Source organism: Tachyglossus aculeatus, chromosome 22 (genome assembly GCF_015852505.1).
Source record: "Tachyglossus aculeatus isolate mTacAcu1 chromosome 22, mTacAcu1.pri, whole genome shotgun sequence".
Classification (NCBI taxonomy): Eukaryota; Metazoa; Chordata; class Mammalia; order Monotremata; family Tachyglossidae; genus Tachyglossus; species Tachyglossus aculeatus.
The window spans coordinates 30,223,525-30,236,352 of NC_052087.1; the positions used below are offsets into that span (position 1 = coordinate 30,223,525).

The window sequence follows — 12,828 nt, forward strand, 5'->3', positions numbered from 1 at the left end:
TGCTCCCAAATGTGAAATCTTGGCCTGTGTATATTTCGCCTCAAACCTGGGTAATGCAAATGTTCTCTCTCAAAACATTCAGTTTATTGACGACAGGAAAACTGGTAACCAAAAAACCTGAACTGTACGTGAATGTAAAGAAAAGAGAATGAGAGAAAGACAGAAAGAAAGAGAAAGACAAAAGGAAGGAGGAAAGACAGAAAGAAAGAAAGAAAAAGAAAGAAAGAAAGAAAGGAAGAAAGAAAGAAAGAAAGAAAGAAAGAAAGAAAGAAAGAAAGAAAGAAAGAGAAAAAGAGAAAGAAAGAAAAAGAGAGAGAGGAACAGAGAGAGAAAGAAAAGAAAGAAAGGAAGAAAGGAAGGAAGAAAGGAAGAAAGGAAGGAAGAAAGGAAGAAAGAAAGAAAGAAAGAAAGAAAGAAAGAAAGAAAGAAAAAGAAAAAGAAAGAGAGAGAAAGAAAGAGAAAGAGAGAGAAAGACAGAAAGAAAGACAGGCAGACAGACAGACAGAAAGAAAGGAAGAAAGAAAGAAAGAAAGAAAAAGAAAGGAAGAAAAAGAAGGAAAGGAAGAAAAAGAAAGAAAGAAGAAGGAAGAAAGACAGTGAGAAATGTCAAAAGTGAATTCATGTATTTGGAGCAGTTTTTCTCCTCTTCAGCCTAGCTCGCCAGTCCTCAGGAAGAGCCTCAAAATTAGCATTTCTCTCTGCCAAGCCACTGTGAAAACAAAAGGCATATTAGTTCACCAGTTCTGTTTATTCTCTGGGAGACAGCACCTCTGGTCAAATCAGATAATTTACCACGTAAGACATACTGCTGCTGGCATCACCTTTTGAAGCTTCTGGATGATTAATTTTAACTTTCTATTTGAAACAGCAAAAGCCGTGGGCTTTTACAGAAGAAACTCTGTTCTCTTCCTGGACCAGCAAATCTCAAGGAAGAATAGTGTGCAGATTTTCTCTGGAAGAACAGAACTTATTTATTCATTCCAAAGGTCTCTAGTCTATGTGGCATCACCACTTCTCCAAGGTATTTTGAGTGGTTCTTAGATAATAGCTTTCTACAGGTCTCAGTTTGTGTTCCTTTTCAAGGAACTCTGTTGCATTGTACTCTCCCAAGCACTTAACATATTGCTCTGCACACAGTGATCGGTCAATAAATACCATCTATTGATTGATATGGCTTGCCAAAAGTCACAATTAAAGCAATTTAGAGGGGGAGAAGAGACCAAAACTCAAATTTTCTAACGCAAAATCAAGAGAGTCCATCGGATTTTGCCAAAGAAAACAGAACAATCTCAGTGGTGACGGTGCTACTTTGCAGGGTCAATTCTTTTCATGAAAATGAAGGCAGAGTGAAAGCAATGACTTAAGGATTTCAGGACTATTCGTGTCACCAAGAATAATTTTTCTTTTTTTAAAAAAGGTATTTGTTAAGCACTTACTATGTGCCAAGCATTCTACCAAACATTGGGGGCAGATTCAACATAATCAGGTTGGAAACAGTCCCACATGGGGCTTACAGTCTAAGTAAGAATTGAAGTATTGAATAAGTATTAAGTATTGAGAAGCAGCGTGGCTCAGTGGAAAGAGCATGGGATTTGGAGTCAGAGGTCATGGGTTCGAATCCCAACTCCGCCACATGTCTGCTGTGTGATCTTGGGCAAGTCACTTAACTTCTCTGGGCCTCAGTTACCTCATCTGTAAAATGGGGATTAAGACTGTGAGCCCCACGTGGGACAACCTGATCACCCTGTATCCTCCCCAGCACTTAGAACAGTGCTTTGCACACAGTAAGCGCTTAACAAATGCCAATTATTATTATTATTATTATTATTATTATTATTATTATTATCCCCATTTTATGGCTGCGATAACTGAGGCCAGAAGTTAAGTAGTTTTGCCACGGTTACACAGCAGACAGTTGGCAGAGCTGGGATTAGAAGCCAGGTTTTGTGATTCCCAGGCCTGAGTGCATTGCATTAGGCCATGCCGCTTTTACCTGACTAATTGCTGCTGTTTCCACTCCTCGATTCGTTTCTGGGACGTTAATTCCCGATCTTCGTCACTGGAACTGGAGTTCTCTTCTTCATCTAACTCACGCTGGATACTCTGCCATTTCTTCACCAGAGAAGGCATTTTGGTTTTACTCTTTTTCCCCTACAACCAAGAATCACCAAACACTGAAGCGGAAGTGAAAATTTAATGTAAAAATAGACCTAAAACAGAATGAGTGTTCTTTCCTGGGTATGTAATTTTCGTCTGGGAAAGAGCCAGGACAGAGAGAAAGTTTATGGAAAATTTTGTAATAAAGTGCCTGCCAAAATACTTTCACTAGTACAATTGTGAAACATAATAAATGAGGAAGAAACTGAACAAGATCAGAAAAATGGGGAAATCTGGCCTTAAGTCCATGGATTGATTTATTTATTTTACTTGTACATATCTATTCTATTTATTTTATTTTGTTAGTATGTTTGGTTTTGTTCTCTGTCTCCCCCTTTTAGACTGTGAGCCCACTGTTGGGTAGGGACTGTCTCTATATGTTGCCAATTTGTACTTCCCAAGCGCTTAGTACAGTGCTCTGCACATAGTAAGCGCTCAATAAATACGATTGATGATGATGATGGACTCTCAGACAGCCAAATTAATAGGCTACAGGAAAAGTTAAAAAACAACAAAACAACAACAAGCCAAAGAGGACCCTTGTATTTTTTGACCTGCCTTATTTCTGTACTCATGGAGACCGTCTTTACCACCCCACCAGGGAACAAAGGAGTTCAGGACTGAGCACACTGCCAGGTTTAAGTTTCTCTCTCATTCTGGGAAAGGAGGCTTACCCCTAAAATTCCGATCTTTTAAAATCCGTATTACTAATCCACTGGCACACAAACAAGGGATCAGGCAGCAGGAAGGAATGAAAGGTGAGAGGGGAGGGGGTCAGGAGTCGGCTTGGCTGAGAGCCGGAACGGATTTTGGGGGGCAGCTAAGCTAGGTGTGGAATTGAGGAACGAAGGGCAGGAGAGGCCAGAATTAGAGCGGGGGGAAAAAGCCTATCGGAAGTCAAAAAGTTGAGTAGAAAGGCAAGTCTAGAGCTTTGCCTTTCAATTATTATTATTAATAATATTATTATTAATAAGTAATAATAATGACTTTTGTTAAGCGCTTCCTATGTGCCAAGCACTGTTTTAAGCGCTGGGGTAGATACAAAGTAATCAAGTCAAACACAGTCCCTGTCCCACATGGGGCTCAGCCTTAATCCCCATTGTACAGATGAGGTAACTGGGGCACAGAGAAGTTGAGTGACTTGTCCAAGGTCACACAGCCGACAAGCAGCTGAGGCGGAATTGGAACCCCGTGTTCTTTCCACTAAGCCACGCTGCTTCGCCTGCCATACCTTATCCTTCTTCCCCTTTTTTGGCTTCTCGGGTGGCGGCATTTTGGGCGCGGACGGAGGCGGGGGCGGTGGCGGAGGTGGTTGAGGCGGCTCTGTAACACTGGTGGCAGGCAGGGCAGTTCGGGCTGGAACTGGCTGGAGCGGGGGAGCAGTGACTCCAACGGAGACCGAGCAGTCGGCATAGTTCATGACGGTGGGTGTGGCGGCCAGCCCCAGGTAACTCGACGGCAGGCCCAGGGCTCTGGTCTGGGGAACGATCCCCGTGGTCTGAGGACCAATTCCTGCGGCTTGGGGGCCTAACACAAAGACAAGGAAAGCAGGATGAGAAACAGTCTATTTCCCCAGTAGGTAGTAAGACTGGCTCATCCTTTTAAAGCCCTCCTATTAAACTTCTGAAATTACGTCTTCCTTGAAAGATTTGGCTTGTTCAGGGAAAAGGCAACTACCAACCACTACAGTTTGGCAATAAGAATTTTAGCCAAGGATCCCCGGCGAATCCTTTTTATATTGGCTAAAATTATCTCCTACCATCAACCTTGTCCTCTCCCGAACTTTCCCATCAGTGTAGTAATAACAATAATAATGGCATTTGTTAAGCGCTTACTATGTGCAAAGCACTGTTCTCAGCGCTGGGGGGGATATAAGGTGATCAGGTTGTCCCACGAGGGGCTCAGTCTTCACCCCCATTTTCCAGATGAGGGAACTGAGGCTCCGAGAAGTTAAGTGACTTGCCCAAGGTCACACAGTAGACATGTGGCGGAGCTGGGAACTGTAGAAGGCACAACCACCCTTCCCGTCTCACAAGCCCATAACCTTGGGATCATCCTTGACTTGGCTCTCTCATTCACCCCTTACATCCAGCCCGTCACCAAATCGTGTCAGTCTCACCTTCGCGTCACCAAGATCCACCCTTTCCTCTCCACCCAAACCGCTACCAAATTAGTACAATCACTCAGCCTATCCCGACTGGATTACTGCTTCAGCCTCCTTTTTGACCTCCCACCTTTCTGTCTCTCCCCACTTCAGTCCTTACTTCACTCTACTGCCCGGAATATCTTTCTACAGAAACGATCCCCCCCCACCTCAAAAATCTCCAGTGGTTGCCTATCAACCTCTGAATCACACGAAAACTCCTCACTATGGGTTTCAAAGCTCTCCATCACCTTGCCCCCTTCCTATCTCACCTCCCCGTTCTTCTCCTTCCAAATCCCAGCCCACATATTCCACTCCTCTGGTGCTAACCTTCTCTTGTGCCTCATTCCCGGCCTGTCTCGCCGCCGACCCTTGGCCCACGTCCTAACTCTGGTCTGAAACGTCCTCCTTCCTCAAATCCGACTGAACAATCACTCTTTTCCCCCCTTCAAAGCCCCACTGAAGGCACATCTCCTCCGAGAGACCTTCCCAGACTAAACCCCCTTTTTCCCCAGCTCCCCCTCCCTTACACAACTCTCTCCCTTTGCTCTTCCCCTCCTCTCCCCGCAGCACTCACGTATATTTATTGATACTCATTCATTCAATCATATTTATTGAGTGCTTACTGTGTGCAGAGCACTGTACAAAGCGCTTGGGAAGTGCAAATAGACAACACAGAGAGACGGTCCCTACCCAACAATGGGCTCACAGTCTAGAAGGGGGAAACAGACAAAAAAAACCAAAACAAGCAGACAGGTGTCAATACCAACAGAATAGAATTATAGCTATATACACATCATTAATAAAATAGAGTAATAAATATGTACAAATATACACAAGGCTGCGGGGAGGAGGAGAGGCAGGGGGGATGGAGTGGGGAGGAGGAGAGGAAAACGGGGGCTCAGTCTGGGAAAGCCTCCTGGAGGAGGTGAGCTCTCAGCAGGGCTGATACCTGTTTACTTGTTTTGATGTCTGTCTCCTCCCCCTCTAAACTGTTACCCGTCGTGGGCAGGGATTGTCTCTCTCTACTGCTGTATTGTACTTTCCAAGCACTTAGTATAGTGCTCTGCACCCAGTAAGTGCTCAATAAGTAACTCTGATTGAACGAACGAACCCAGGAACAGAAGGGACTTCAACTATTCCGCCACTCGCTGGCAATACCAACCTCACCCAGAAAGCAGCAGCTTACCTGGTCCTAAATTTGGAGAGACTGAAGAGCAAAAATTTCAACTAGGAGGCAGAGAAGACCAGATACCTCAACACTGGCTCAGAGTGTCTTCAGTTTTTGCTTGCATTTCCAGAAATACCCTATCTTAGGAACGAACTATAAAAAGACATCTAAGCAGTCCCAATCTTTACCTGCAGTAAGGGCTGGCTGGCTGTAAAGGACTGGGCAGCTGCCAATGGTGGCTGATCTCTGAACGGCCCCGGAACTCATTTCTGCGGCTTTTCTCTTCACTGCTTTAGCTGAAGGGGAACTAGAGGTGACGGGATCAGCTGAACTCTGAAACGGAAAGATCCATCCACTCTGGTTAACGGGCGCCAGCAACAGTAGAGCTCGCCTTTAAAGTCACTGGTATCCAGAATTTGGACTACATTGCTTCCTAAGGCTAGGCGACTTATTTGATTCAAAAGCGTGTAAAGTATTAAAAACACAGAGGTCCTCGAGTGGGACAGGGGAGAAAGAATCACTCACCTGGCTACTGATTACTGCTGGGCGGACAGGAGGTTTCAAAGGAGTATCTTCTTCAGTTCCTGGGGCAGGAGGCTCCTCGCCTTCCTCATCCTCCATCTCTACCTCCTGGATCTCACTATCTTCTCCAGGAGGAGGTGGGGGTGGAGGTGGAGGGGACTCTGGAGGAGGCGGAGGCGGTGGTGGCATTTCCAAGGGTAGAGGCGGTTGGAGCACAGGGACAGATGACTGAAGGAGAGTCCAAAATGGAGTGAGTGGCACAAGGGATGCTGACGAGACTTGGCCAGAAAAGGACTCTTTACAAAGAGAACCTGGAGAAGGTAAACGCAAGTCAGAGGGAATAGGCCACTGCTCACTGAAACAGATGACAGATTCACTATTGAGCAATGTAATTATCAAACTGCACAGCTCTAAGCTTCCTGTGCAAAGCCCAAATGGTTCACCAACCTTCAAAAACTATTTGCACTATTCCCCCTTCATGACGCTTCTCTATTCTCCTCTAAAAGCCACCCCATCTCTCCAACCCTCCAACTCAGGATCTGTTGACACCACCATGGGCACTCAGACTTTAAACACTCACAAGCCCCTCCACTTAGTTCAGTCCCTTTTTTCCGCCCCCAAAAAGTGAATTTTAATTCTTTTTCAAGGACGGTACTCAACTTCAATGCAACCAGTCTGTCTTTGGGCCCAGATTACGGACACCAGGGAAAGTTAGAACAGTACAAATGTCCTCCTAGAGCCAGAGGTACTGGGTGTGACCGAGAGAGTCCCAAGGCCCTAGGATTCTCAAACGAGGCTCAAGTCTCACCTCTCATGGAGTTGATCCAGAAGCATTCACCTGTTAACAGTTTGATGGTCATCAAAAGCAGTAATTCAAGCATTCGTTCAATACTAAACATGGGGCTCAAAATAGTAATTTTAAGGAATTTACCATAAAGCCTAGATTGTATGCTTTTGGGTTGGTGGGGACATTGAGCGCTGGCAGGATTTATACAGTGCAAAGAAAAATCTATTTTCATTCAAAATACTGAGATTCAAGCACCTAACAGCTACTACTGTGCTTTTCTAATAAAAGATCTGTGGGAGACAAAGACATTTATGATTTTATGGGTGAAAGGCCGAGGACAAGAAAGTATTCATATGACTGCTACGCAGTTCACAATGGTTTAATGTCTACATCAACTCAAAGTGAATGGGTAGACAACCAAGAATACAGTTCTCTGGCTTGAAGATTTCAGAGAGTCAACCAACTTTTGTACCTCTGGGTATTAACTTGGCAAATTAGTGAAAGTCTTTATTGTTTCCAGAGGAGGCCTCGACGAAGTGCTTCCATCTGAAATACATGTCTATCAGGACAAAGTTTAGTTTGGGTTGTAAGCTAACCTATTTCTGCTCAGGTTAGATAGAACTTTGGCCAACCCAAATCTATTCAATCTTACCCAAATTGTGATAGGTTAGAGCTAGGACGACTGATGACAGAAATGACAATGAGGGGCTTATCATTAGAGAAATGAATTCCCCCCCACCAGTGCAAGTGCACACTGGTGTCTGGGTGATTTGAGCCAAAGAGGCGAACGACAACTAAATAAGATGTAAATATAATGTGGAATAACGGTGTCAGCAAAGATTCTCAATTACAAATAGCACAGACTTATGAAAAATATGCAATGGTAGTGTCCAGCTAAGCCTAGGCAGCTACGGTAAGAGGAGGGATGTGGTACTCTCGGTAAAATTTAGACAGACACCGATGGATTAGGTTGGCATGTGTCACATGGAAGCTGACTGGAAAGCAATACTGCAATTATTTATCAAGCTCTGAGTTTGCCAGTCAGTACTATTTAAGGAAGCCTCTGGGCCAGATCTGGAAGGTGTAAGACTTCGGATGGAAGGAAAATTCCATTTGCATGGATGTGATTCTGGGACCTGGCAGACGAGAAATTATGAGTACAAAAATAACACGGGGGCAAGTGCTGATCCCCGTGAGAGGCTTGATTTTTCTTTCCCCCCAAGCACTTTGTTTTCCACATGCATTTAACCTTTCCTGCCACCAAGAAGTTGTTTAGGAACATCAACTACCCTTCACGAAAGAATTTCTGCTGTTCTGACCCCCCAGATTAATATGCCAAATCATAGCAGCCCGTGAAGCTAGGAATTGAGAGTTACAAACTTCTTAAATGGGAGTCAACAGTGGGTGGAGCCACCTGATAATGTGACTTCAAGACACTCTTGGTGCTAAATTCCCTCTGGTGACCCACTACAGAGTTAAGTTTTCAAAGACAAACATACGGAAAGCAACACTGGGTAGCCATTCGCAACTTTCTCCAAGTCTTTGATTTGGTAAGGATCTTTGAAATGACACCTGGTAATAACAGTATTTGTTAATAATGAGAGTATCTGTTAAGCGTTTACCTCCGTGCCAAACACTGCGCTAAATACTAGGGTTGATACAAGCAATTTGGCATGGACACAGTCCCTGTCCCACATGGGGCTCCCAGTCTCAGCCTCCATTTTACAGTTGAGGTAGCCGAGGCACAGAGAAGTGAAGTGACTTGCCCGAGGTCACACAGCAGACAAGTGATGGAGCTGGGATTAAAAGCCATGACCTTCTGACTCCCAAGCCTATGCTCTAGCCACTACGCCATAATGCTTTTTAAGCACTTACTATGTGCCAGGTACTGTACTATGTGCTGTGGAAAATACAAGCAAATTGGGCTGGACACAGTCCATTAAGGTTCACAGCCTTAATCCCCATTTTTCAGATGAGTTAACTGAGGCACGGGGAAGTTACATGACTTGCGGCTCAAGGTCGCCCGGCAGACGAATGGTGGAGCCAGGATTAGAATCCAAGTCCCAAGCCCACGCTGCTCTACCCAATAGGCCGCACTGCTTCCTATTCTTATTCTGCATGTTGCAGAAGAGGACTCAAACTTTTGGTTGAGATTTTCATCCGCTGGCATTATTTCATGGAAAACCAATAGGCCATAATGGGCAATACTCTTCCATTATGATGACTTTAGCAGTGAGAGCCCACAAATTCAGTTTGCTTGCCCAGCTCTTGGATATTTTTACGTGAGAAAGCTGTCTAATGGCCAAAAGGCTTGTTCCTCCGTAGATTTACTTCGGGATGATCCCCTGAGAGTAGTAAGTGGATCATTAGGAAGCTGAGGAAATAGCGGGACCAAGGGTCAGTCAATCATACTGACCGAGCGCGTTCTGTGTGCACGGCAATTGGGAGAGTACAATATAACACTATATCAGACACATTCCCTGCCCACAATGAGCTTACAGTTTCTAGTGTTCAAAGCATCAGCGAATGAGTTGGGTGACTGAATCCAGAATCCTCAGACTGAACACAGAAGAAGAAAAAAATTAAACGCACTATAATCCAAAATTGACAATTGTATAAGGAACCGACTATACAGGAGGAAACAGTTCAATGGTCACTTAAATTACTCTAGAAAATGATGTCAGATCTTCACTTAGCTTGATCTAAAAACGACAACAATGACAATAAAAATCAGGTAGCTGTGTCAACCTATACTGCAACTAATGTGCAGATACCGTCTAGCAGAAAATGTCTTCCCTGTATTTGGGGAAGAATGTGTTTCAGTGGTCACTACCACAATTAACAAAGAATTAATTTTCCATTGAATAATACCAGTAATAATGGCATTTGTTAAGCGCTATGTGCAGAGCACTGTTCTAAGCGCTGGGGAGGGTATAGGGTGATCAGGTTGTCCCACGTGGGCCTCACAGTCTTAATCCCCATTTTAAAGAGGAGGTAACAGGCACAGAGAAGTTAAGTGACTGGCCCGAAGTCACACAGCTGACGGAGGCAAGATTTGAACCCATGACCTCCGACTCCCAAGCGGGCTCTTTCCACTGAGCCACACTGCTTCTTTCCACGTGGGCTATAGATAACACTACAAATATAATTTCAATCTCCTAGCCATTTAAGGCCCTAAATTGTTATGATCTGACTACTTCCAAAGTCAACCAATAGTGACTAGATTCTTGCCTTCAGTCTATATTTTACTACTTTCACTTTTTGGTGTCCGAGTCAAGGACTTCCCACGGTTAGGGACTATCTTTTTAATGTTGCCCACCTCTTTCGTGATGCCTGAAAACGACCTTCTGAAAAAGGATCCTTGAATTCATACCCTTGAAACCCATTTCTCCTCTCAGGAGAAAAAATATTCCCTTTTGTACCTCGATTACTGTCTAAGGACTTTGGTGTTAGAGAGCAGCACTTTTAACAGATTAAAATATCCAAGCATGCAGTAGACATTACAGTTACATGCACCGTGGGCCAGGGATTAAAGCACAGGCCTGGGTGTCAGGGGACCTGGGTTCTAATCCCGGCTCTGCCGCTTGTCTGCTGTGTGACCTTGGGCAAGTCACTTCACTTCTCTAGATCTCAGTTACCTCACCTGTAAAATGGAGATTAAGGCTGTGAGTCCCATGCGGGACATGGACATTGTCCAGCCTGACTGGCTTTTATCTTCATTTAAGTACAACGGCTGGCACACAGTAAGCACTTAAATACCATAAAACACCTTACATTTGAAGGCTATATGGCTGTTGAGATGACCTTACGTGCACCGGAAGGATGCATAAAGCCCTTCACATGAATCCCCTAGATTAATCTGCTTTGGCTGTTGGGGCTGCAGATTCCACAACTTTCCGATAATAGTATTACAATGATTATAGTATTAAGCTCTTACTTTGTGCCAGGCACTGGGGTGGATACAAGAAAATTGGGCTGGACACAATCCCTTGTCCCACTTGGGGCTCACACTCTCAATCCCCGTTTTACAGATGAGGTAACTGAGGCACAGAAAAGTGAAGTGACTTGCTCAAAGTCACATAGCAGACAAGTGGCGGAGCCGGGATTAGAACCCATGACCTGATTCCCAGGCTGGTGCTTTTATCCACTAGGCAATACTGTTTCTCTTTATCACGTGTGGCTCTGCACCTTGGAAGTCGGACACTATTCTGGTGAAAATTATTTTCATTTTCTCTGCTACTTATCAGAATGCCATCTGCCACTGCTGCATCGCTGAAATTTTAACTGCAGTGTGACATTTGTTCTTCATATTCGTGCAGTATCTCCTTGCTTATCTCAGTTGCGGTGCCATGCCTCACCCTCAATAGTGCCACTCTTCTGTCACATGACTGGCCCAATGAAATGACTTTTTCACGAACCAGGTTTCTAAATCAGTAGATTGCTCTTCAGGACTTAAGAACTGAGAATCTGATTTTGCTATTTTTTTTTCTTTAGCAATACAGCCTTCTGGTCGACTTCCTAATTCCCTGTCCTTTAGGGCAGGAGGACTAAAATAAGTCCTATCACCAACTTTTGGCTACGCTTTGAATTGTCCACGGCATCTGAACCACGGATCATTTTCGAGGTCTCGGGGAAACCTCTAAAACTTAACAGTCGAGCAGCAAACGGTCTATATAATCTTACTGTATTCTTGCTTTTCCCTGGGACAAAAATCAAGACTCCACAGCAGAGCCTTAGGGATCGCTTAAAGTAATACCAGATACCTGTATTCCCAGACAATCAAGAGTCCTTCAGCATCCAGGTTCTTTGTTGCATCAAACATGGCAACTCACATAATGAAGCTGGACACTTTACACAGACTTGCTTCAATCCAATCCGACCGACAGGATGTAACTGGCAACCGGATCTCCAGTCTAAGGATTAGTTTCCTCCGCTGAAACGGCTTCCTTGCTGGGAATCTTCATTTCATTTACCGAGCTGACCTCGGGCTGAGAGTTGCTTTGAAGAGCCCAATTCAGGCACTTTCTTTTCGAGCCAGGCTACTGCATTTCATTTAGTAATTAAAGCGGACTCCACCTCCAGTGGCTGCGCTTTCCAGCCCCTTCCCCTTTAAACGTGTCGCCTTACCTGTGGCGTTCTCAGTGGATTCCCCAGAGTTTGTGTCGGAGCCAGTTTTCTCTTTCAGAACCTGCTTAGGTAGAGCTTCTGCTCTAGTTTCTAACGCTTGGCCTTCCTCTTCCTCCTCTTCACCGTCTGGGAACTCCCATTGAGACTCGCCCGACTGCTCGTTTACATAGAAATAGCGTCTATGATCCCTAAATCACAAGAAAAAAAACAGAGAGGCGCGTTTTAAGACCTTTTCTCCCATAGTGACTCTTCCACTTGGTCCTGTCCCAGGACAGCAGTCTGCTCTCACAGGGAAGAACCTCTTCTTAACCGACTGCTAGTTACGAAGGCAACAAACAGCTTTGAGAATTGAGGAAGGACAGCCAAGATGATGATTCAAAGCTATTTGCATTGCCAGCGGCTCTGTGAATACAGCCCTGAACCCTGCAAACTCCAACGGATGACTTGGCTTGGAGAACCACCTCTCTTTTTGCCATGGCTTAACGGGAGTTCAGGTTTCACTACCGAAGGGACTCAATCTCCTAGAACACTAATTCCCCTTCAGAAGAAGAGGAGAACAGCAGTTTGTGAAAGATGGCTCTTTCCCTCTTGGACCGTGGAGAATTCACATTTCACATACTCTTGATATCGTACACAGTGAAAGCTAAAGAGAGGGAGAGGATCTGGGAGCTGAAAAATAAAAGAGCAAAGATTTCAAATAATGAAAAAAAAAAAAATCAAGAAAAGCCAAATATAAAAAGAAATATTTTCGTCTGACCTGCTGGCCGAAGATAGTAATCTTGTTCTTCGTTCACATCTTCAACCACGAGGCTTTCTTTAACTTCACCGAGGTTAATCAGGAGTAGTTGCTTCCAGAGGTCCTGTAAAGCGCACAGAGCTCTCGCATGCGCTTAACCCCGAGCCCGCCCTACTCCGTGCAAG

At 44.6% G+C, this 12,828-nt stretch overlaps 1 protein-coding gene across 1 annotated transcript in view; it reads right to left on the reverse strand.

The window, feature by feature from the left end:
- Positions 1-550: 550 nt before the first annotated feature.
- Positions 551-12,828, reverse strand: part of FNBP4 (formin binding protein 4) — a 34,720-nt gene continuing 22,442 nt past the window's right edge. Inside the window, exons 12-17 of the mRNA XM_038764130.1 lie at positions 11,908-12,095; positions 5,997-6,304; positions 5,660-5,804; positions 3,389-3,684; positions 1,994-2,151; positions 551-709 (exon numbers count right to left, since the gene is read on the reverse strand). Of these exons, the coding sequence (XP_038620058.1) occupies positions 619-709; positions 1,994-2,151; positions 3,389-3,684; positions 5,660-5,804; positions 5,997-6,304; positions 11,908-12,095 (1,186 nt within the window). The 3' untranslated portion in view covers positions 551-618. The remainder of the gene's footprint in view (positions 710-1,993; positions 2,152-3,388; positions 3,685-5,659; positions 5,805-5,996; positions 6,305-11,907; positions 12,096-12,828) is intronic.